Consider the following 27327-nt stretch of genomic DNA (forward strand, 5'->3'; position numbering starts at 1 on the left):
TACAGAACTCTCACCTACACAAAGGAATGGGAGGTGGTGTCTCATTTAATGCAATTTAATGTGCATTTATTAATCTTAATGATTTGAAACATGTTATATATATAAAATCATTTACAGTTAGCAAATTTTCATTTGAAAATTTTTCAGATCCTTTTACTACTTATCTGTTATTTAATGGTTCAAATGATATGTATGTTATCAATTCCTTATGTTACTTTGGATATCAAATTCTTCTCAGTGATAATTGATACAAATAGTTCCCCTGTTCTTAGTTTTTCTTCTTATTCTATCTTCATTGATATCATTAGCACGAAAACTTTTTAAGTTTTATGTAGTCAGAATTGTCTATTGTCTTTCATTATCTCTTATTATTCCTGATTAGTTAAGAGTTCTCGCTGTGGCCATAGTTGTGAAAAAGATCCCTAATCTGGTTCTTCTAATTTTTTATTCTATAACATTCATCTCAAGTTTTTAAATAAACCATTCTTTAAAAGTCAAGGCTAAGCAGAATGATGGTTTACGGCTCCTTCTTGGAGGACCAAAAAAGGAATCAGTAGAGTTGGTTTTCCCAAATGCCCAAAGTAAAAAGAAGCATCTTTCATGAGACTCTTGGCCATCTCACTAAAAATTGCTAAAAATGATAAGCAAATGGAACTCCAGGATGATGATGCCTATGTGTCAGTAAATGCTACAGTGGATAAATAGAGAAATTATTAATAAACTGGTAACTTCAATGTCAAGATGGACACAAAGAAACATGGCAAAAACTAAGCTAAAAAATATGGTTCTGGATCATGAAATCAAAGACAACAGAATATGCACGGCACTCAAAAGCCACACACCTAGCAGACTTTTATAAAGTATCTTCTTTATGCAACTGTGGATACAAAGATGGGAAAAAAACAGTTCTTGCCATCAACAAGCTTAAACTTCACATGGGGCAATATGGTATACAAATAGATATGGATAATGTGAAGCTGAGTAAAGTAAGGGAAATGAAGACAAAATGTTTTAGGATAATTTGAGGAGGGAAGAGTTCTAGCCAGGGAAATCTGATAAGGGATTCATGAAGATATGGCACCAGAACTGAGCCTTGAAGAAAGATAGAGATTCTAAAACTGGCAAAAGTGCGAAGGTATTATTTTCTAGAAATGGAGTATGGCACAGAGATGGGAGAAGGCATTGGGGTAAAGCCAGTAGTCTAGTCTGACTAAAACACAGAATTTGTGAATGGAAGTAATGTAAAGGTAGGCTGTGACCAAATCGTGGAAAGCCTTAAATGCCAGGCTAAGATGTTTATATTTTATGCTAGAGCAGAAAGGAAACCACAGACATGTACTCTGAGATGATTATCAAGACCAAAGAGAAAATTTTGATTATATGAAATTGAAAGCCTTTTGTAAAAACAAAATTAATGCAAGTAGGATTAGAAGGGAAGTAGTAAACCAGGAAAAAAATCTTTATATCAAATATCTCCAATAAGAGTCTGATTCCAAAATATATATCCAACTAACAGAAATATAGAACGAAAAGCTATTTCCTAATAGATTAATGGTCAAAAGATAAGAATATTTCTCAAATTAACAACTGTATGAAAGAATGCTCCAATAGGAGAAATTAAATAGGAGAAATTAAATCAAAACAACGCTGAGGTTTTACTTCATAGTCAGCAATTAGCAAAAATGAAAAATATACATGATGAGTCAATATTTGAAAGATGGGCACAGTAATGATTTGTTGATGGGAGCTGTAAATTGTTTCAACTGTTCTGGAGAAATATCCATACCCTTTAACCCAGAGATATTGCTGCTAGACCTATTACCACCACCACCCCATTCCAAGATGGTTAAGGACTCAAAATTAAAAAAGCCCCATATGCATCAAAATATTTATAGCAATACTTTTTGTGGCAGCAAAGAACTAGAAACAAAGTGGATGCTCAATGATTAGGTTATGGTTAAACAAACTGCAACACAATGCAATGGAATATCACTGTGCTGTAATAAATTATGAGCAAGATAAACAGACATGGAAAGACGTGCAGTGTTTCAAAGTGAAGTAAGCAAAACTGGGAAAATAATATATGCAACTATGATAACGTAAGCAGACAGAATAATAATAACAAAACAATTGAAACTGAATGTTATGTGAAAGTATATGGACCAAGTTTGGCCTCAAAGAAAAGACAGAGAAGACACCTGCCCCTGCACCTTTAAAGAAAGAGAGGAACATGGATGTAGGGACACTGCACAGCATGTCAAACTTTTTTGATATGTTTAATTTTTCTTTCTTCCTGTCTTCATACATCATTATAAGCAATGACTCTCTCCAGAAAGGGATAAGGAGAAAAATACAGTGGAAAATACTGTTGATGAAAAAACAAAGATATCAATAAAAAATTACTTTTAAAAAAGAAATTTAAAAAGGAGAATTCTATAAGCAGCTATATAACGGACTGGTTAGAGAAGGGGAAGCCTGCTAACAGGAAGAACAAGCTGGTAGTACAAACAGAGAGGAGGACACAAAGGGAAGAAATGCTGTGGAGGCAGAATTGGTAACTGGCCCAATAAATGCTTTTTTTCAAGAGTCAGAAGGCACTAGATGTAATAAGTAATAAGATCATAAAAAATGAAAATGATTCTGTCTCATAACAAAGACACAGAAGCCATTTCAATATCAGTTGTCTATGTGCAATCCGTTCAATAACTAGCTAGAATAGAGCGGTGTTACCAAATTAAAAGAATAAATCAGTGAGAAAAAGACACCTCCACCATAATCAGTTTCAATGAGATGTTGATTATAAAAATTTTTTTTAAATGAGAAATGGACAAAAGACAGTGACTTCCCCTGTAATTTTTCTTTAAGAAATTTTGCGTCTATTAAGCTGTCACCACAATGAGGAGACAAAGAGCCTAGAAAGAGATTCAGCCAACAAATACTTAATGCCCTTGCCGACCAGAAATAACCTGACAGCCAAGGCCATATCAATTTAGAGTAAAAACTCTACAGTACAAGTACAAGCTCTGCTTTGATTTGCAAAACATCATAGAGAATGAAAGAAGACTTCAAGCAACACTACCTTCCAAAATAACAAAAAAAGCACTGAATACAAAGATAAACATTCCACCACATACCCCTCACTAATAATAGCAAGTAAGGTCTGCAAAGCACTTTACAAATTTCAACTCATCTAATCCTCACAACAACTCTGTGGGACAGGAGCAATTATCATAATCATTTTACAGACGAAGAAACTGAAGCACAGAAAAGTTAAGTGGGTCTGGGGTTACAGAGCTAATAAGCATTGAAGGCCGCGTTCAAACTCAGGTCCTCCAAGTACTACACTCTATCCATGATGCCACCTAGAGGCCCCATTACACCACCCAGCTTAGGTGGCTCAGGGGAGAGAATGCTGGACCTGGAGTCAGACGACAAGAGTCCAAATCCAGTACTTACTAGCTATGTGATCCTGGGCAAGTCACTTCAACTCTGTTCGCCTCAGTTTCCTCATCTATAAAACAGGAATGATAACAGCACCTACCTCCCAGGGTTGTTGTGAAGATGAAATAAAATATTTGTTAAGTACTTAGCACAAGCACCTGGCATACAGTAGGTGCTTAATAATAAATGCTTAGTTCATCCATCGATCCATCTTCTTCCCTTTCAAAACAAAAAAAGCAACACTATCAGAAGACTGTTAAGACAACTGTGAGAGCTACCAATAAAATTTTTTCCTTTTATTTTTGCCCTAAATTACAGTTCAAAGTAATGTGCCTCATATTTTTGGGCTACAGGTTAAGGGTATAATCGTTTTACATCCTTGCCACCAAGTGCTTTTTAATGCCTTCTAAGAATGATCATGGGAAGAGCAGTGGATTAAGGAAAGGAGAACAGTCCTCCCTTTGGTGGGTAGTACCTATCCTCTTTCTAGGGACTCTGAAGTGATTTAGACCAAGCAATCAAATCTCTATCATTAGCCATAAGACTTCTCTTTCCAAACTGTCGACCTGAGGCTACGTTCTGAACATTCTCAGTAACTTAGCTCTTCAACTGCTTTAAAAGCCCACCATAAAAACTCTACTAACTAACGCTGTGGACAGAGTTTCTCATGGGAGGAAGAAAAGGAGATCAAACTAGCTAGGTTAGTAATATTCCTGGTTCAAAGATATATCTTTAGCCTTTTCAATGATCTAACTCTTCAGTTCTCTTAATTTAGGCCTCCTTGAGGTCAGATACACAAGGATAAGAGCATTACCTGGTGGGTAACTCAGACTTGTCTTTCAATGCCAACAAGACATTTCCTAAAAGAAGTAAGACCTACAACTTTGGATACTCATAAAACAATGTGAAACAGAAGGTCCCAAATGAAATAAGTTGGTTATTTTTACAAATGGAGGAAGTTTCAGATCAAATAATCTCTTTATCACATTCTAATCCCCTTAGATAATGAAGTTAAGAGCAAAAGTACCAACAAAAGTAGAGACAACTGAAATCAATGTTTTATGGCATGTAGGTGAGGCTCCTTTCTAAAAACCAAACAATTTTTTAAAACACCTAGTGCTCCTTAAAATGAACTGTTTAATAAGAGAAGAATACATATGCAGGAGACTCATTACAATGCCTATTTTCTTCTCTAGTCCTTAAAATTAACAAAGAACCAGCAATAATCATTCCCTTAATGTTAACACACTCATCAACAAAAATGACTAATTCTCCACAACTTGACTAGTGTATAAATTAATTCAATGCGAAGTTATACATGGTAGTTATATGAGATTCCATGCCGTCTTGTGGAGGGAGGTGAGGGAGGGGAGAAAATCTGGAACTCAAAATTATGTAGAACCGTGTGTTGTAAACTAAAAATAAAAACTAAAAAAAATTTTTAAAAAATGACTAATTCACTAAGTCTGCTTAGGGCCACTGACAATAGGCCTATGTGTCATAGTCTCCACAGGAAAATACTTCCCATCTCTGGACAGGAAGAGGGAAAATGATTTAATATGAGCTAATTCATCACCGCATACTAAGAGACGAAGAGAGGCAGGCAATACTTTTGGGACCTGCTCAGTTCAGCTCAGCCATCAGCCTGGAAGGGTTACTGGAAGTCAGTGATCACTGCTCATCTTCCCTTCATTCGTTAAGACCATCTACCCTTCTCTACAAGAACCAACATGCTGAAACAGGCTACTGGGGCAACTGCCTGAGGCTGAAAACTTTCAGCATGCTTGGTTCCCTACTTGCTGTAAGGAATACCAAGAAGAGAGAAGGGAAGATATGGGTGGAGGAAAGGAAAAACTGATCTGGTCAGTGGGTCTATTTTTAAATCTTTCTTCCTGTAGTCTATAAGGCAAGAGTTTCAGTTTTCAGCTTCAAAATGATTTGTGAATTTCTCAATGTGTAAATAGTGAAGGTTCATGCTGTGCCATTTCCCTTCCCCACCCCCATGACATAGTTCCAGGGGTTGAAAGGCAGGAGATGGTGACTGATAACTGCTTAGAAGGAGTGCAAAACATTGGCAGGAGCAAGATCCCAGAAGTATCTATTGGGCTTCTGCATCCAGTCCCAAACACTGGCTCTTAAAACTTCCAAAGTTGTTGTTTTCAGATTTCTTTCTTAGCTTGTAGGTGGGGGACCCTTAGAATGTTTTACTCTTCCCAAAGACCAATAATACTCCTGGACACACAGTAGAAGACAAACCCTTCTCAAATCTAAGTATCCCAGAGAAGGTGGAGAAATCGCTGGAAACTAGAGCTCTGTCATGGCAAGAGCCTCCAAGCTTCATCTGGCACCCAAATGGACCCTGTGCTGGTCTGAACAATGGTTGCATGCACCTGATAACCAGCAAAACCATTCCCAATGCTACGTGAATGTAAATGCCACAAAATCTACTAAAGAGCTGAAAACTGGACCTCCCGTTGATGCTTCTACTTCTCCAGGATGCTATTCACAAAGTGCTTGTAGGGACAATACAAGATGAGGTTATCAGCTGCTTTGGAGGAAACTCCATGATATTAGTTCTTATCATATCCTGCTAAAAGCTCCTTGAGAACTTAAAAGGATAAGAGAATGAGAACAAGAACATATTTTTCAAGCAACCTGGGTCCCTAACCTAAAACAGGGAATGAATGAAACTATATTATTCTATGGTCAATAGGGAACAATGAGTCAGGGTTAAGCATTGCCAACTGCTCAGGCACCATTAACCAGACAGGCTGCTTTTAGATGTCAAATCCTCAACCTTTTCTCAGTAGAGATCCTCCAAATCCTAGGCATATCCTCAACAGTTTCTGTTTCTGTCCAAGTCTCCCTGACCTAGAATCTGATTTCTTCTGTCATATTACCATAAAACAAGGATGTAACAAATCTCCAGATTGAACCAACTACAGTACATATAAAGAACAAAATTCTGGGCTTTGAACATGCGCCCCCCCACTGCCAAAATATGGAAAGCATACTGACATGGAACCCATGTGCTAATACATTTCACTGAATTACAAAATTCTGTCAAGAATGAAGCAATCTCTTTGTAATTTCTCTAACGGTATTTTGAACTACCACCCCTGTCACCAGAATGAATTCACCACAAGTCTATAGATTCATTCCCACAAAATGGTTGATTCCCAGGCTGAGCTGCAACTACAGCTATCAGGCCTTTTTAAATGTACAGCAAATAATATAACCCATTGCATTTCCCACAAAGAATAATGAATATTTTTCATTAACACTACCCTTTCATTTGATCATGGGTAAATAAAGTATAATTGTAGTCAGGAGAAAAATCAAGAAGATTAGGCTATCACTGACAATGAGATTTTTAAGAGCAAACAAAGACACCAGGAAATGCGTTGGAATATATCACCCAGGATTTGGGATGAGCTTTCTACATCTCTGGAAGAACAGCAACAGATTGGAAATGTGTAAAATAACTCATGTGTGTTACATTTACAGTGCAATCAGGACTCTGAGAAAACCCAGTGTTAAATACTAGGAGTCCCATATTGCCAAAAAGAAGACAATGAAAACTTGATGAGGTTATTCAAACTAGAAGGATGAGAAGCAAAATGGCAGTTCTAAAATGGTTAGTGCTGTACTGCCTTGATAATCTAGGGATACCACATTTTTCCAACTGACCATGTTTTATCCCCTTGTAGACAAGAGGAAGGGAAAGGCTACTTTCTAAATAAACAGAAATGCCCATTTAAAAATCCTCCAAATATTTACAAAATACCAGAACACAAGAAAGCTAAGAGCTACTTGGGAGAGGGGAAAAAATCAGAATATGAGAGAGAGAGAGAGAGAGAGAGAGAGATTGAGAGAGACACAGAGACCCTCCCTATTGAAACATTTCCAACTACAGCAAACCTGACTACCCAAGGTCTATTACTTCCGTAGGTACCACTTTCTTAGCAGGAACAGAAGGAAACCAACCTATGTCAAAGATAGACATTACACACTGTTGTTGTTCTAAGAACATTAAAGACAACAAAATGGAGGAAAATGAAGTATAGATGCTTGAAGATGAAGTCAGGCTGACACTTACCACAAACTTCTCGCCATTCTGCTCCACATGTTTATATGTGGGGACTGATATGGGCACCGCTTGCTTTTCCGTATAGTCGTAAAAGGACTGTCCCAATGAGTCATCACTGGGATCAAGGTTATCTGCCTCATGAGGAGGTACAGATAACACTGTCAAGATCAATTCCTTTTCACCAGCTCGGATCAGATCCACCACCTGCTTGTGTGTTGCCCCTTCCACATTCACGCCATTCCTGGGGGAGGTGGAAAGAGGAAAAAACAAACCCATGAGGCATAAGAGTCCATGACTCCTTCCCAGGTCCCTCCCAAATCAAAGCAACAGAAACAGAAGAAAACTCTAGATACATCCATGTGTTCTGCTATAGACAAAATATCTCTCACTATCTGTTATAATACAACTTTTTTCTAGTTACTTGGAACAGATTTAATTAATCCATTAAAGATATTTTAAAAACTGGTTTGTGTGCAAAAAAAAAAAAAGCATCTTTAAAGATCCTGATATGAAAACATATCTATGAAAACTCCAAAAGAAATAGGTAAAAGACCAGCAATCTTATACCCAGCTATAGAGTACATGAGAAACAGGGTGAAGTCAAGGGAGAAGCAAAGCCTTTTAGGCTAAACAGTCCAATTTCCTCATCTGAACTATTTATGTACAAAGCCCGATCCAAGTGTCTCCTGCCACTGGGGCCATCTGAACAGAATGATTGTCCTTTGTAACCCCAGGGGAATTTTGTTAAATGAGATTTTTTACAAATTCATCTCTCTAGTTTTCAAAGTACAGTTTAATGGATGTACTTTTATATTACTCTCTGATTTATGTGCATATCTCCAAATGGCCTGCCCTTCTCACTGCAGTACTCAATTTCTTCTAGGGGAAACAATTTCCTTAGGAATTAAATGGAATTTCTCTTCATACCGAATCATGTTTCTCTGCATCATCTGGTACTGAGATTGAAAGAAACTTTCTACCCCACTTCCTTCATTTCCCCCACCTACTCCAATTCACCTTATCTCTCTCCTACATGATTTCTGCCCAAAGCCTGATCTAGTCAGTCTGAACTAGAACACATACATATCTCTTTCACTTGGATCCTACAGAAGAAGTCTGTGTCCTCATTTCTTCCCCAAAGACAGTGTGTACATAGAATTGGCAAAGAAATAAACCACAACATCCAGAAGTCTAAAGTTTTTGTACATAAAGTTTCCAAGCCCTACAAAGTTTACCCAATAATCTACCTACCTTACCAAGAGGACTCAGTCAGCAAAAACCACTGGGCAACTGGCCCAACGGGAACCTCCTATGGATATCCCACAAAAGTCAGGACACGCACACACCTGGCTTCTAACCAATTTGATATTTGAGCCTATCTACCAAATAAAACTGACCTCTCTTCCAGTTCGACCAAAACCATCAATTCTTCCTTCCTGAAAAGGGTGCTAAGGTTAGTAACAAACCTCCCATAAACTTTTCAGTCACTGGAATTATCTCTGGTAACTAAAATATGTATAAACAAGACAGGAGATCACTCAGCCTGCCTGGTTCATCAGTCTGAGGCCAATGAACTAGAGTCAGTAAACACACTGCTCCTGACACTTTACAAACCCAAGTCTATTTTATATACACAGAATCTCAAAAAGGGCCAGCAATCACATAAGAATGAGATAATTCTTGAAGCAATTAAAGAAGTTCTCACACCTCTGATTAGTTGGAGATGTAAATCCAGATTGGGTCAGTAATTAAAAATATAGTCAACTCTACACTCTACGATTTAGAATTCCATTTTGGAATTATTAAGTATTTCTCCTCTCACTTTATAGGATCACAGATTTAGTGCTAAAAAAAACCTTAGAGGTCATCTATTCCAATTCTTCCAGTTTACAGATATGGACAATGAGTTCCACAGAGATTAAGTAACTTGCCCCTCATCATACAAGCAGTAAGTGGTAAGAGAAAAGAATTCAAACCCAGATTCTGAGACTCTAAAAATTCAGCACTTTTTTCTTTTTTTAATTCTGAACTTCAAAAAACACCAACTACACATAATTCTTTGCACTGCACCCCATGGCCTCCTCCATCTTGCTGCCTGTGACTTGGTCATATCACTATCAACATTTTCATCCAAAGGTAGAGTATTGAAATCAAACTTTAATAGTGTACTGACCAGCACCTCTAGAGAAAGGTAAGGTAGGAAAGAAAAAGAGATGATGGGTAAAATTGAAGCTAGACAAATCAAGGATGGATTTTATTCATCCATTCTACCCTTGACCCTCATCGACATAGATATTTGAAAAACTGGCTAGGAATCTGGGGAGTTTTTTGTTTTGTTTAAAGAGCTGGAAAGGAGAAAAAGATGAGGCTATTCTACACAATGGAAATTTAAATAATGACATTTCTGAACTAAGACCAATAGATTTTATTAAGCATTTAAGAAAAATTTACTTTGTGGGAAATTTTCAGGAACAGACACCATGTAAATCTGTTCAATCACCATTTCTCAACTTAATTTTTTTTTTCTTAATTAAAAGAGTACCTACAACATCTTTCAAAAATTTAAGTTTAGAGTGTTTCAAGGTAGAGAAACCCAGAAGCGAGACTCCAGGAAAAGCTTTGTAATCAGACCACTGGGATTCTTTACCTCGGCTGCAGTCTTCATCTTTGCTTTTCACATAAAAAGGGCAAATTGACCACCCAAAATGTCAAACAATGACAGGAAAGAGTTAACTGTTACATTCTAAACATATCTGCTAACATTTACTTAGTTCCACTGTGGAAGGAATGTTGTATATTCTACAAGTTAATGCAAAAGTGGACATTCCTTCAGTTACAAAAGAATAAAAAGAGGTCAAACCTAGATGGCTGACTTCATAAACAGTCCTCTCATCTTAAGAATTAAGAGGTCTCTATGGTCACAGGAATTCACGTAACACCTTCATCTAAAACTGCTACAGTTGGAGTGAAATGACATGTGTCCAAATTCCTGAGGAAATTTGGGAAACAAAAGAATATTAAACAAATCCAATAATAAATGGAGCACAAGAAAGAAACTTGACAGTATTCTGCTTTCCTTGCCAGTGTAAATGATTCCTTTGTTTAAAAACTTTTGATGATTCCCTAATGAACAAAAGTCCTCCTTAACATGACATTCAAGGTCTCAGTAACCTGCTGCAAAACACTTTTCCAGTTTTATTTCCTTTCATACAGCCCACAATCTAACCAAGTTAGAAAATTCACTATTCCCCAGAGAGGCATTTGCTTCCCACCTCCATGATTTGCTTACAACATTCTCTCAATCTCACCCATTTTTCTAATGGCCAATTTAAATACTATCTTCTCTATCAAATTTTCCTTTCCCCACTTCCAAGTGACAAGTGATGTCTTTTTAAGCTTGATATCACTGTTTATTCTCTAATACAGTTAGTATCATCTTCTGCTTATTAAGGTTCAAGGTGTCTTCACTTTCTCCGTATTAGGTTCGTACACTCCTTGAAGGCAAGAGACCCTATCTTGTTCATCTCTGTATTAATTCATCCAACAAATATTTAGTAAATGTCCACTATATGACAACGGTTTGGCCATTAAATGAATGCAGTGAAGGGAAGAGAGTAATTAATGGAACCATGTACTAAGGAATTCAAATGTGAACTGCGGAACTATGATGAATTTGCAGATCTTTTGAAATACTAAAACAGTAATAAAACAAGAATTAAAAACTAGTTATAAAGCCACACAGTGTTTTCAACACAGTACCTTACACTGGTAAGATACTTTGAGGATCCATGCTCACTCTCAAATGTATTACCTGATTTTCATATAGCACCAAATTCCCTCATTTTTCCTACTATCCCAATCACTCCCATAAGTCAAAATTGTAATCCTGTAAGGTCACCTATCTACTGGCAATAACTACTAGAAATGTGTGATCGATCTCTCCACTTAAAAGCTTGGGGGGAGGGGAGGGAAAAGATGTGCTTTGATACAATGACTTTTCTTACAAGCAGCAAAGAAACAAACTTACCAAACCAAAACAGAAGGAAAACATAATGAGAGATAATCTACAATATACCAATTGTGTTTGCTCAAAGAGACCTGGCGTTAAAGGCACAACCTCTTAAACCTTCTCTTCCTTTCCTTCCAAAAAACTCCCTCACAAAGAAACCTAAAATATTATCCCAAAACAACTGCCTACTGCCAAATTTACTCTGTGTCCTTAGTCTCACCAGAACATTTTGTCATGTTAGTGAAATTCTCATTCTTCCATTATACCCACATCTCCTCCCATGGTAGTTAAGGGAGTAGAGTGCTGGGTCTGGGGTCATGAAGATCTGAGTTCAAATTTGAACTTAAGACACTTAACTAGCTGTGTGACCCTGGGCAGGTAAGTTACTTTACTTCGGTTTGCCTCAGTTCCCTCCACTGTAAAATAGAGATAAAACAGTACCCAACTCACGGAGCTATTATGAGGCTCAAATGAGATAAAAGTTGTAAAGAGCTTAGTGTAGCTCCTGGTATACTGCAGGTGCTATGTAAATGCTTATTCCTTTCCTTTCTCTTCCCATAGTATGGTACTTAGGCTGGACAATAGAAGTGGCTTCAAGTAAGACTAACTGAAGTTGGCCTAGCAAGCTGAGCAAATAGCTAAACTGATTTAAACCCTTCTGGGGATATGAAGAAAAAGAGTTTGCATTCAACAGATTAGAGAGCTGAGAGTAATAGAGACCATTATTCTGAATGAAAAAGCAGTGACACAACCACCCAGTCATGCCTATTGCAGCAAGGCGTCACTAGAGTACATGGCATACTCCTACATGTTGTCAAGTCATTAAAGGCTATCTATCTGATCCCCAGGAGGCAGTGCAAAATGCAGGCAGGAAATTCCTCTAACTTCTAGTAAGGAGAAAGATAATTCAAGCACTGTCATTAATACTCATAGACTAAAGCATACCTGAAACAAAAAGCAGTCATTTTAAGGTCCCTGGAGAAGGAAATCTAGCTAATCAGAAACTTTTTCAAATCATTCCAAACTCACTTTAGAGTGGAATTCGGCCCCAACCTACTTTTTATTCTACATTCTGAGTCCCACACCACAACATCTATCTACCCAGTGAAAAGGAGAATGGAGAAATTTTGTAGTAGCTTTTTCAGTGCCAGGAAGGTGAGGGAGTGAGGATGGGGGTAGAAGGGGAGAGAGAATTGACCTTCAGAAATGTGATGCATAATGTGACACCCACAACACTCCTCCTGGAGAAGCCACACACTTCTTTCTTCAGCACCCAAATCTTCATGGGAAGTCAATCCAATCTGGGAACCTTTCCCAATTCCCCTATCATTTTCCATAGAAAGTAACTGGGCTAAGAATTAGTGTCTCTTGACTTCTGCTTGGCTTTATGTCTCAAGCCTATATGTAAAAAAAAAAAAAGACACAACCCAAGCCTTCTAATGATTAAGAAGACAACAAAGTTGACTACAGAGTTAACCCAGCACATTTTCTGCCAAGAAGAGACAGAGGAAAGAAAAAATCCCGGAGCTAGAGTCAGGAGACTTGAGTCCAGGGTCTGGCTCTGCCCCTCACTTCCTGGTGGTATGACCTTAACCACTCTAAGCTGAGTCAGTTCCTTGTCTGTAAAGTCGTGTATCTGCTCCCACCAACCTCACAGGGTTGTTGTAAGGATCAAACTGCAAAACACATAGGAAACTACTCGGTAAAATGCTATACAAATAGAGGTGATATTAAACTGTACTGAAGAGCAAATCTGATTCGAACTGTTCTCAGAAGGCCTAGATTCCTAATTTTGGATATAAACATATAAGACTTTAAGGCATTCTACTCTGACAGTCAACCTTTAAAAGTGTTCTATAAATTGTACCCCCCACCCAACTCTTCCTAGAAACTGGGTGAAAAGACCTCACAAGTTAGGGAAAAATAAACCCCTGGCAGCACATTAGGAAGCATTTCTGCTGCCTGTTTATTGGCTTGGTGACAGGTTGGAAGAGGCTAGCTAAGAATGAAGATTAGACTACTAAAATAGTCAACTGCTCCATCACTTTAACATGAAGTTGTCTTTTTAAATCTGCAGTTAAACATCTGACCAACAAAGGGTGGTCTCCCTTTCATCCATCGAACTGTTCCCTATTAATCACACCTCATTTAGGCAGACACCTAATACAAGGAATAATATGAAGTCACAGATATAAAATTAGAAGAGCCCTTGGAGCTCATCACGGCTTATCCAGTCCAGTCTCATCTCCTCATTTTACAGATGAGGAAACCAAGGCCCAGAGCAGTTGTGACTTGTTTGTGATCATCCAAGAAGCTGGAAACAGAGATAGGACTTGAACCTGAGGCCTCTGACTCCAAATCCAGTGTTCTTTCCCTTCCACTCAACGAGCAATTCTCTCAAAATCCTACTGCACTTTGCCCTTGACTATTCTACTCCTGTGTCATGAGACACAAGTACAAGCGATAAACATGGTCAAAGAAGGAGCAGTGCAAGCTTGTTAGTAAAACCTCTTCTGCATTCTAACACATTAGCTTTCAAGGCTGTGCTTTGACTGTTTCAGTCAGATATTCTGCATTTCTCTCCTCTCAAGACACTCGACAAATACTAAATAGTCCTCAATCCTCCCCAAACCAGCCTCTTTGTATCCACTTTACATGTGGAAGGCCCCTAGGTCACAGAAATACTTCCAAATTTTTATGATCAATTGCAGACCTAAGCTACCCATTTAACATGTTTGGTCTGCCTCTCTGGTGCCTACTGAGATCTTAGGTCACTCTAGAATGAGAGAAAGCTCTCAACAAAAATATAAGGTTAGGTTCAGTCTGCACTGAAAACACAAAAACTCTCCAACTCAAAAGATCAGGTAACAATGAAGCCACCTATCAAAATTCAATGGTAAAATACAGTGAGTTATCCCAACTGCTGGCTATTAAGGAAAAAATACTAGCAGAAATCTTGTCAGAAAAATGTCAGTTCTTTCTCCTACAACATAACTCTCTTGTTCAACCAGTTACTACCTGAGAAAAACTTTTAAAATTCCAACATTTACTCCGGCTCTTCCCACTCACCCACATATATTTTGTGCACTTTCAGTCAGAAACAAATAACTTACAAATACAAGATAAAAGCAGAAAACCTTTACCAGATGACAAAACCCCCAAATTACAATCAAATGCTTGCTGAATGTGTAGGAAGTAATTTTTAATTTTGTCTATCCCCCTTGTTACCTTCTTATGACAGGAGTTCTGAGCCTGTAGTTCATGAACTTGTTTTGTTTTGTTTCTTAAAGATAACTGTACTCCAATATATTTGGCTTCATTTGTAATCCCATGTATTTTATTTTAAAACCATGATTCTAAGAAGGGGACTGTAGGACTTTGCCAGATGGCCAAAAGGGTCCATAGCACACAAAATAGCAAAGAACCTCTGCCTTATTAAATATTTTAGATAACTCATAGAATTGTCCTTCTGCAACATTCTTTTACTGTAACATTTCTGACAAGTTTCTACCTGTTGAGGACAAGAAGATTGAGAAGTTAAGTTTCTTGAAAAAGAAATCACACATCCTAGGCCTGTTTCTTGATACACAACAAAAGCTGACCTCAAAAGGGTCAAATTGTACAGATTTTCATCACTCTATGGAACCCACTCAACCACAAAAATAATTAGTGACTCAAAGGTTAAGATTCCTTTTCTTACCCTCCAGGAGAATAAATAAGCAAGACTGAGAATACACTTAAAAGAAAAAGTAGCAAGTGAAAGTTTTTCATGCTTTACCATTTCATCCAAGAGGAACACAGAAAGGGAGGAAAATTCCCAAACCTCAAAACCTTCTAATACGAAGGCAGAAAGCAACTATAAATTTTCTATACTCCTACAAAGACAAAGAATTTGAGTTAGAGATAGTATTTATTTTAAAATATATCTAAGCTTTTAAGGAGTTAGCCATGCATGCATACGTGCATACATCTATATATGAGTGAATACATGCATACATATATACTCTGCTAGGCAACTGGGAAATTGAGAAAGTTCATCCATTTCTCTTTTAATATAAAAGACAGAATCCTAAGTCTCTGAATATTAGGGTCATCTAAAGACTCAATGATACTAAATTTTATGGTACAACAGAGAAAGTGGGTTTGGAGTTTAAAAAAAAAAAAACAACCTTAGTTCAAATCTGAGCTTTACATTTATTTACTACCTATGTGACCTTGGGCAGCTGTGTGGGCTTCAATTTTCTCACCTATAAAATGAGCAGTTTAGACTAAATGACTTCTAAGATCTGCACAATGGATAAAGTGCCAGACCTCAAATAAGAAGACTTATCTTCTTAAGTTCAAATTTGGCCTCATAGACTTACTAGCTGTGTGACCCTAGACAAGTCACTTCACCCCGTTCACCTCAGTTTCCTCATCTGTAAAATGAGCTGGAGAAGGAAATGGCAAAATACTCCAGTATCTTTACCAAGAAAACCCCAAATGGGATCAGAAAAAGTCAGACACAACTGAAAATGACTGAATAACAACAAAATAATTTAAAAGAAAAAAAAACTCACACTGGTTCTACTACTTGGAGAAAGTTCTAATACACTATGCTCTAAACTGTTCAAGTACAGTATTATGACAGTGACTACTTTGCTTCCTATTATGAGCAACAAAATTGCATGTTTAAAATTAGAATATGGTATTCGATGTGGGCATAATTAAAAATAAAGTAGTTTTCTTCCATTCAGAAGGCTTAAAATTAAAAAATAAGCTAAATTTGTTTTTAAAAGGATAAATATACATCCCAAGCAGCTCAAACTTATGCCAAAATAGAATAGGAAGGAAAAGAATAATAACCATTTTGATATAAAAAAATAAGCCTTTATTTCAGGTGAATTCTAAGAATGATCACTTGCCTTTTTGCAAAGATGAAGATAACAAAATTCAAGACCCAAGCTCTTATCCCTTCAGATGACATAAAACACAAAGTACAACAGGAATTTCAGAGGTTTTCAAGGTGAAACTGACAAATATCTACCACTGGTGATCTTTTCTGGTCTTCAAAGACTTCCTACAGCCAACCCAGCAAGACTGGGCATTTCTTCCAAAAATTAAAGGAATAGTCCAAGGTGGTAATTCCAATAGGGGGTTATAAGGTCAAAAATCACCACAGTGGTTTTCCTAACCTTACTTCCTTCTTACTTTCTTCTCATCTTGCATTATCACTACTGGAGACTCTGATCACTCAAGATGAAGAAAGCCACTTTAAAAAATATAACTAAGTACTGAATTGTCTACAAAACTAGCTATGAATCTAATTTAGGGTTTGAAAGAAGATTTTTTTAATAGTTGTATTTCACTAAATGTTGTGGTTAATTAAGCCAAGGTCATGGACTCAGTTCCCATGAACCACTTAGTTTGCTCTATTCGGCCTATAGCCACAGACCTTTAATCCCAGTGGGCTACCTCCAAATTGTGGATCAGGGCAAATCTATCCATGTCACTGGAAATCAAACAATTATCTACTGGTGACAAGTTAGCAGCACTGCCTGCATGTGTGAAAAGTAGCACAGCACAAAAAAAAAAAAGAATCTTTCCCAAAGAGATTAAGGAAAGAGGAAAAGTACCCATATGTACAAAAATATATACATATATACAGAAGTCCTTTTTGTGGTGGCAAAGAATTGGACGTTGAGAGGATACCCATCAACTCGGGAACAGCTAAAAAAGTTATGGTATATGCATGTGATGAAATACAACTGCACTATAAGAAAAGATTAAGGGGGGACACCAGAAAAATTTGGGAAGACGTATATGAATTGATGCAAAGTGAAGTAAGCAGAACCAGGAAAATAATTTACATAACAGCAATACTGTCAAGATAATCAACTTTGAAAAACTTAATAACTGACCAACACAATGACCAACTGCAATTCCAAAGGACTCATGAAGAAATATGCTATCTACCTCCAAATAGAAAGCAGATGAACTAAGAATACAAATTGAATTTTTTTTGACATGGCTAATGCAGGAATTCCTTTTGCATGATTACACGTATCTGTAAAGGGTTTTGTTTTTCTTGCCTTCTCAATAGGTAACAGAGGGAAAGGGAATGGGAATGAATTTGGAACTGTAAATTAAATTAAAAATAAATAAAAATTTCATATTTTTAGAGGGAATCAACTCTTTCAGTGCAAACTTAAGTTGAGCAATTAGAGATGATAACCACACTCTGAGAGACTGAGGCACACTCTTAATATGCTTAAGGTACAGAACCATGAGGGACAGAAACATATATCATAGGCATATATAAATGCTAATTAGAACATAAAGAGCCCACCAGCCAAGTGATTCCACAAAGGAAATTCAGTTTTATATTTTCACTAAGATCAATACAAGTAAAAATAACACAACTCAGGATGAAATTTAGATAGTGCAATGAACAAGAGGTAGTTTCGAAACTTGGAAAACCCAAAGTAACCAAAATGTGAGAGAAAAATAATTATGTCTTTATAAGATACAAACATATAAACCCACTGCCCTAACAATCCATAGATTACTAAATGTTCCACTGCTACCCCTTCGAACATCTGTTAAGCACCCATTGATATGCAGAGCACAGTGTGAGTCTCTCCCCTTCAGGGAGTTTAGAGTCTAGAGCAAGAGGATCCAATATAAATACAGACAACCTTAAAATACAAGATGATAGACATGCATTAAAGGTTTATAAAAAAGGAGATGATCTGAGGTCCAAGGGAAATGTCATTATCAACAGGGTGCTAGGAAAATTTCATGGAGAAGGTAGCATTTGAGTTGGGTTTCAAACGGCACAGAAATCCAACAGCTGAACATCAAGTTGGTGAAGGTATTCCAGGCCCAGGGAAAAAAACCACAGGCAAAGTTAGGGAAGAAGAAAAGCAAAGAATTCAATTTAAATGAGGCTGAGAACACGTGCCAAGGCACACAATATAAGCCTTAAAAAGTACAGCAGCACCCAGAGCATTTAAGACAAAAAAGTCTGAAATTCACTAGGTAGGCAACAAGAAGTTATTAAAGAGTTTTGAAAAGAGGAGTGACATAATCAAATCTCTTTATACAGAAGACTGTAGCAGTATGAAGGGTGGATTAGGAAGAAGATGCTGGAGTGGAAGGAGGAAAAACTGATGAAAGGCTCCTATATATATTATAATGGTCAAGACTGATCCAGAAGAAGAGGGGAGAAAATACATATCCGACCCTTCTTAGAAGAGGTGGGGGGCTATGGGTATGGTATACTACAGATACTGTTAGACTTGGCTAATCTGTTGGTTAGCTTTGCTAAACTGCTTTTTCTCTGTATCCTTTTTATTCTTTGTTACCAGGGATGATTCTCTATGTTGGGAATAAAAAGGGGATACTCACACACACACACTCACGTGTGCGCGCGCACACACACACACACACACACACACACCCTATCTATACAAGAGCAAGATTTCAATAAAAAGTTTAAAAAATACAAACAAAAAAAGAGGATACTGCAATAATTTAGGCAGGTATTTATGAAATCCTGTGTTCAGCTGGCAGCAGTGGAATAGAAATTGGGGGTGAGAGGGCAGAGGTATGGAATTGACAGGAATTGGTTAACTGACAGGTTATGGATTGAAGGAGAGGGAGGAGTCAGAAATAAATGCCAAGTTTTGAAAATGGAAAATTAGATTAACGGTGATACTACTAGCACTGACAAACAGTAAGGTCAGAAGGTGAAACAGGTTTCAAAGAAATGATAATAAAGCTCTGGTTTGTTGTCAATGGGACACCAAAGTAGAGATGTCCTGCAGGCAACTGGAGATGTGAGACTGGAGCACAGAAAAGGTCAGGGCTATAGACATACGTCTGAGCACCTTTCATTCAAATGGTAGTTAAAGCCAAAGTAATGAATGAGATTAACAATGGAAACAGAAGGCCAAAGACTGACCGCAGAAACAGCCACATGAAGTACATGGGAAGTGTGTAAGGGGCTAACAAAGAAATATGTGTAGTGAGAGGCCGAAGGAGAACCAAGAGAGATGGCTGTGTCTTTGAACTCAAAGGAAAGATGACTCTTCAATAGGAAGAGGTGAAAATCAGTACCAAGTTTAGAAAGATCATGAAGAAAGGTCACTGGTGAATTTTAAGAAAGCAGTTTCAGTAGAATGATTGCAACAGAAATTATAGTACAGGGGACTGAAGAGAGAAAAGATGGTGAGGAAAAGAAAGCATCTGTTTAGAGGCTTCCAAGGTTCTAAACTAAGTTCTCTTCCTTGCTCTCTCTCAATACTATCCCCTCAATAAGTTTATCACCTCCCATAGGTTCAATTATCTTCTCCAGAGAGATGACTCCCAAACCTACTCTTGCTCCTTATATCCAGTCTGACATCACCAGTCATCAATTTTATATTGTGATATCACCATTCAGATTTTCCACAAGAATCTCAAACTCAACATGTCTAAAACACAATATGCCCCCCTAAATTCAACCTCCTCTAAACTTCATTTCTGTTACAAGCATCATCATCCTTTCAATCATTTAGCTTTGTAACCTCAGAGTCATATAACTCCCCTGCCCTTACAATGCACCCTCACATTCAATCAGCTACCAAGTTTTACTGATTCTACAACGATGTCTCTCAAATCCATCCTCTTCTCTCCACTCACACAGCTACCACCACCACTCCAGTTCAGGACCTCATTACCTCTCACTTGAACCATTACAACAACCTCTCAAATGGAACTCCAACTTCCAATCTCTATCCTCAACACAGTTGCCAAAATAATCTTCTAATGCATAAATCTGACCATGTCACTCCCCTGCTCAAGAAACTTCAATGTATCTCTACTACTTTTAAAACACAATACAAATTCCTCAGCCTGCACTTATAACCCTTTAGAATCTGGCTCCCTTCTACCATCTCTCTCTCTCTCTCTCTCTCTCTCTCTCTCTCTCTCTCTCTCTCTCACACACACACACACACACACACACACAAACACACACACACCCTCCACCGGCTCACTATCACCTTTAGGATTAAATGTTTGGCATTCAAAGCCCTTCATAAACTGGCCTCCCCTTTACCTTTCTAGAGTTCTTACACCTTATACCCCTCCACGTACTGTGAGATTCAGCGACACTGGCCTCCTTATGTTCCTTGTACAAGACACCCTCACCTGACAACTCTAGGTATTTTCATTGGTTGTCCCTTATATTACCTGGAATGCTCTCCCTCCTCATATCTACCTCCTGACTTCCCTGTATTCCTTCAAGTCCTGGCTAAAATCCCACCTTCTACAGAAAGCCACTGTCTTAAATTCAAGTACCTTACCGCTATTACTTCCAACTTAACCTGTTACATATCTTGTTTGCACAGAGCTGTTTGCATGCTGCCTGCCCCATTAGATTGTGAGCTCTGTGAGAGCAAGAATACTGTCTTCTGTCTTTCTTTGTAACCCTAGCACTTAGTATAATGTCTGGCATATAGCAGGCACTTAATGAATGTTTACTGACTGACCAATTTCCCAGGCTTATTGTACAATACACCCCTTACAGTCTATGACCTACTCGCTCTTCCCCTAACTCAGCACTCAATCTCTTGCCTCGGTGCCTTGCACTCGCTGTTTCTGGTGCCTGGAATGCACTCCCCTTTCCTCTGTCACAGAATCCACAAATTTCTTCAAGGTTCAGCTTATATAGAATTTCCTATGCAAAGCTTTTGGAAAAGTTAATAACATTTGCTCCTTCCTCAAAAAATCATCATTTATATTCTTGTTTACATCTCCTTGACAACAGGGACTGTTTTTTGTCCTGTCTTTGTATCCCCAGTTGGCTCTGGGTACTTTAGAAGGTACTTAATACATGCTTGTTGGGCTGAGCTTGGACAATTTTGTCAAGAAGATTAACAACAGACAATAAAAAAATGCAAATTTAAAAATCTGTGAGGAATCACTGCACACCCATCAAATTGGAAAGACAGTAAAAGGAAAAATTCAATGTTGGTAGAGCTGTGACAAAACTGGCATACTAATTCACTACTGGTCCAGCTGTCACTTGGTACAGTCATGTTGGAAAACAAACTAGAATTATACAAAAAAAGTCACAAAATTGTTTACTACCTCTGATCAAAAGACTGTCCAGGCTTATATAACAAAAAGTTTAATGAAAGCAAGAAAACCCTTATTTGTACAAACATGATGACAAGAGCACTATCTCTAAGAGCAAAACACTGAAAACAAACGGTATGCCCAATGACGGGAGAATAGTTAAGTTGTAGTAAATGAATATATGTAATATTGTTATGCCATATGGAACTCAACAGATAGGAAGGATTCAAAGAAATATGAGATTTGTATAAAGTAAAATTGAATCCTGAAGAAAGCAGAATCCACAGGACAACACATACAGTGATTACAACTCTATAAATGAAGACAATTTTAGATAGCAACACAACTTGGATGTTGTGGCATAGTGAACAGTGATAGACTTGGAGTCAGGAAGACCTGAGTTTGAATCCTACCTCAGACACGAGCTGTGAGACCCTGGCTAAGTCACTTAACCTCTGCATGCCTCAGCCTCTTCATTTGTAAAATGAGGATCATAGCACCTACCTCCCAGGGCTGTTGTGAAGATTATGTGAGATGATATGTGTTAAGCACTTTGTAAACCTTGAGCTACTTAAATGTTAGCTTTTTTTAATTAATATTACTCTTAAAAGCTTTGGACACTGGTACTAAAGCTAAATTACACATCCTTCCTCTTTTAATGAACAGTCAAGTACTCAAGAGTAAGGCTTCATGTGATATCAACTGAAATTACTCTTTTGTTCTCTCTTGTTTTCAAGGATTCTACGTTGTCAGGGACTGACCTGTGTATCTGTCAGGGTTTCTATTGCACTGAAACATAAAAACTTTAACAATGAAGAGTGAGATAGGGTTGTAGCTGTATAGGGCAGAAGGGTCAAAGAAAGTCTTTTTTAAAGTTTGGAATGACCTAAGTAAGTTTGTAGGTAGGTAGGAAAGAAATCAATGGAGAAAGAAAATGAAGAAACACAAGTGGGCAGGCGAGGTAAGGGGGTTGGAGGGAGAAGAGGGAGGCATCTATCACAGCAACATTCTGGAGAAAATGGGAAAGAATTGGGAATCAAGAGGCACTAAATTTAGTATGTAGTAAGGATACTTCTGAGAGGAAAAAAAAAGGAGAGAGAAGGCAATGTTAGGAAGCTTAAGGGAACAGAGCAGGAAAGGTGAGAGTACGCACATCAAACGGTGATCTGCAGGAGAAGCTGGAAGCCGAATGTTTTCAAAACTTCCATTCTCAAAATTAGATAGTGAACAAAGTGTTTTCGTTTAATGAGTCTCTCTGCTTAAATATACCAGACAACAGAACTCAACGCAGAATACTCATAGTACCTTCCAAAAATACCCTAACACTTTTTTTAAAAGTCAATCTAGTTAAGCTATTGCATATTTCTGTAAGGTGACTTTTTGGCAGGCAGCCCTCCTTGCAACCAGCTGAGAGAATAACTGCATAAGCAAATGACACCATGCTCCTGCAGGTCATTCTGTACTTTTCCAAAGCAGAGTAAGCTAAGAACTTATGTCTCAAGTGCACAGAAGATTAAGACCTCTCTCTGAAGTCTTAACATAAGGTCTGACAATCATAGCTGAAGAGTTTTCAGGTAGCTTAAACAAGAACAATTCACTTAGAAGGAGATGTTTCACTAACAGTGAAAGTTCATAGGTAAGAATAAAACAGGTGTATTTATACAGAATTCTTTATTTCTTGCTCAGGTCTTTAAATATCCTACTGATTAAGTCTATTTCCTCAACTACTATAAGAATATCATTTAGTTGGTAGGGGCCAAAAGAATTAGTAATTACCAATGAATTCCAGGTGTATGTATATTACCTAGTACTTGACTCATTCCATTCTAGAAAATTTGACCTTCTTAGTATTCTGGGTGACATTTCAATCAACAAGATTGAATTATTAATCCTTGTATTTGTTTGAAATGTTTTTCTTTGACTTTCATTTTGAAATTGAACATGGGAGGAGGAAGTGACCCTTGGTATTAAAATAGATTGTTTTCCGTCTTTAATTCCTTTAACACCCACCAATGTGCAACATGCTAAAAGGAAAAGGATCAAAGGAAACACTTCTGAGTTAAAGAAGGAAATCAAAAAAGAAAGAAAGAAAACAGTTCCCAAGGGCAGTGAGCAGAGAAGTGATGAAGCCCCCAGGGGAGTGGGCACCAAGATCCCACACCTGCAGACTAAAGATGACACTATTCCTTGGGAATCCGAAAATCAGATTATAGTAATTTGGGGCTTGAAATATATTGGAAATACCCTGACTCAGCAACACCACTTCTAGGGCTGTATCCCAAAGAGATCACACAAGGGGGATATGGACCCATATGTACAAAAATATTGATAGCAGCTCTTTTTGTGGTGGTTTCAAAGAACTGGAAATCAAGAGGATGCCCATCAATTGAGGAATGGCAAACAAGTTCTGGTATACGAATGTAATGGAATACTACTGTGCTGTAAGAAATGAGGAGCAGATAGACTTCATTACAATCTGGAATGACTTATATGAACTGATGCTGAGTGAGGGGAGCAGAAGCAGGAGATCATTATAGACGATTACAGACACATGGTATCTGTAAGGACTAACTTTGATTGACTTGGCTCCTCTCATCGATGCAAGGTTCAAAGACACCTCCAAAAGACTCATGATGGAAAAAGCTATGCACATCCAGAAAAAGAATTATGGAGTCTGAATGCAGACGGAGGCAAACTTTTTGCTCTCTTTTTTTTTCCCTTCTTTTTTGGTTTCATTTCTCCTTTCTCATGATTCATTCCATTGGTTATAATTCTTCTTTACAACTGGACCATTACATAAATAAGTTCAATGTGAAGGTATATGTAGAACCTACATTGCATTACATGCCATCTTGAGGGGGAGGGGAAAGGAGAGGGAGGGAGAGAAAATTTGGAACTCAAAAAACTTGTGGAACTGAGTGTTGTAAACTAAAACTAAAAAATAAGTTCACACTATCTAAAAAAATAAACATATCGGAAGGCCGCTCTCTTAAATCAAAGCGTTTTCTTATTTTTTTAATATAAATTTTTCCTCTTGCATCTAAAAAAAAAGCTAAAGAAATAAACCTGAGGTAATATAAGAAACCAGACCCTGAAATTCTTGAATCTGGTTCAGCCTTGAGAAAGTTATTCAGACTCCCTATGCCATCATTTCCCCTTCGGCAAAAGAAGAGACCAATCCCTTTACCGGATATCATAACTTTTAGCACATAGAGCCATGTTGTGCCATTCACATGCAAAATAAATGGTAGTGAGCTACTACTGATTCCTTAGTTTAAATAAATATTTAGTAAGTGCCCTGTGGAAAACACTGTGATAAGTGCTGAGGAAGATACAAGTTCAGATTAAGACACATTTCCTGTCCTGAAGGAGCTTACAGTCAAGTAGAGGAATAAGACACAAACCCAGATGACTAAAATACACAATATTACCTAACCACATTAGAGAGTTACAAAATCAAGTGTTATGTAAGGTCCAAGGGGGAAGGTCATCACCGGATGCAACTCAGAAGGGCTTTATGGGAAGAGGAGGCATTTGAGTTGGACTTAAAAAGATGGACAGTAATTCAACAGGCTTAAAATAGTGGGGAGAAGGGAAATAAGGGGGAAAAGGAAGAGAAGGAAGAGAAGACATCCCAGGCACAGAGAATAACATGAGAAAAGGCACAGAGGTAGGACATTACAGGCTGTGTTCTGAAAGCAAAGTAATCCAGTTTGAGGCAAGTACAAAGAAGAGAATTATAAGGCTGGAAAAGGGGGATGACGAACCACACCATTAAAGCAGCTATGATGAGCTAAGCTGCCCACATCCTGACCAAAAGGTGCTGGATTCAAAAGGAGACATATTTCTGAATACAGCCAAGGTGGTGGGAATTTGTTTTGCTTGACTATGCCTATATATCTGTTACAGGGGTTTTTGTTTTTCATTTTTCCCTCTCGATGGGGAAGGAGAGAAAATAAAATTTTTGTTCATCGAAATCATCTTTAAAAAAGGGGTAGAATGGCACCAAATTGTGGAGTGCCCTGAATGCTAGATAAAAGAGTCTAAACTTTATCTGGTATACAGCAGGTAACCACCAAAGATTTGAAGCCAAAGACAATGGAGGGATTGGAGATGCGCTGCACAAGTGCAATCTAAAGGGCTTGGTCACTAAATAGATAAGAAAACAGAGAGAAAAAAAATACAAGACAACCCCAAGGTTTTAAACATGAGAGACTAAGTGACGGATAAAATCTAATAGTCAGAAATAATGAATTTGGAAAAACAATCAGGTGTAAGGAGAAATGGTACAAGCTTAGTTTAGGAATTGAGCTTGAGATGCCAGAGGACATTCAGGTAGAAATATCCTATAAGAAGATGTTGGTGTGAGTCTGGAACTCAGAAGCAAGATGCAGACTGAAAATAGAGGTATGAGAGTCAATGTCTATGAGAGAGCAGTTGAAGTCTTGGGAGTGAATGAGAATGCTAAGGGAGAGAATACGGAGAGAAAACAAGACCATTGGTTAGACCTCTTGGGGAACGCTTTACATTAAGGAGTTGGTAGAGTATTCCCTTGAGCTATTATTCTGGTTGTGAGGATATAGGACTACATACCTAAGGTATTTCCCTTGTTTGCCTAACAATATCCACTTTCAGGAGAGTTAGCCAGGATTAGGGGTACAGTAAAGTGAATCTAACTGACTCAGATCAAACCTGAGATTCATTATTACTAAATTCTAACCAAATGAGCTTTAACAGGCACAGACAGAACCACTGCAGTTAAATAGCAATGATGTACACAGATTTTAAGTATCACAATGAATTCACTGTGTCAATTAAGTCACTTTGCTTCTGTGTCAGATCATAGGATTTCCCAATGAGACTCATTTCAGAAGTAATTTGTGGCCTTAGGGGACACGTTAACAAGTCCACATCAGAAACAAACTGTAGACACCATCTGAAAGCAAGGTGTCTCAAGCCAATGTGATTAGAAAGAGAACTGGTCCCAGAATACCACCTTATCCATACACAGAGGCAAATATGTGTATACTCAAAAAAGGCCTCCTCCTAGTCTTAGCCCTGCTATGGGAGCTGCTTCTGAAAGGAAAGTACAGGCTATTTCTGGACTTAGTTTTTATTGTTTTCCACTCTCCCTACAAAACTAAGTTATTTCCTGGGTTTATAATTATGATAGATATAGTTCCTTCACTAGCAGTCAGTTGAATGAACATAATAAGGACACAAAATACCTATTTAAGTCATCTGCCTCACACAACTTAGAAAATAAACACAAAGCTATTAAATTATTAAATTATCTGCCAATATCTGATTGCCCACCAAATTTCTCCTCCTACCTTAGTTTACAAAGACATAGCTAAACTCCAAAGAGGTCAAAGTGGCATGTCATTGGAAAGAATAATAGGAGAACCAAATAAACCTACTAAATTCTGTGCCACCGTTTTTCTATAAAGTCAAGGAATTTTGTTTAGAGTAAAATAAAGAAATAAGCTGAAGGTACAGCATCTTAGATCATGCAAGTGAGACAGGTAGAGCTACAAAAGTAAAGTTAATCTTGATACTACAGTCAGTCTGCTATCCTATTCTATGCAATATTTAACTGCTTTTCTACCCAGATTAGAATATAGGAACATAACGATTAAATCAATTTTCTAAATAGGGCTTTGATGTCTTTCCCACAGTGAAC

General features: G+C 37.8%; 1 protein-coding gene across 2 annotated transcripts in view; it reads right to left on the reverse strand.

The window, feature by feature from the left end:
• SNX27 (sorting nexin 27) overlaps nt 1–27327 on the reverse strand; it is a 72250-nt gene that overhangs the window by 40981 nt on the left and 3942 nt on the right. For both annotated transcript variants that reach the window (XM_036766972.1, XM_036766971.1), the window contains exon 2: nt 7541–7772. In XM_036766972.1, the coding sequence (XP_036622867.1) occupies nt 7541–7772 (232 nt within the window). The remainder of the gene's footprint in view (nt 1–7540; nt 7773–27327) is intronic.

The sequence above is a fragment of the Trichosurus vulpecula genome, chromosome 7 (assembly GCF_011100635.1).
Source record: "Trichosurus vulpecula isolate mTriVul1 chromosome 7, mTriVul1.pri, whole genome shotgun sequence".
NCBI lineage: Eukaryota > Metazoa > Chordata > Mammalia > Diprotodontia > Phalangeridae > Trichosurus > Trichosurus vulpecula.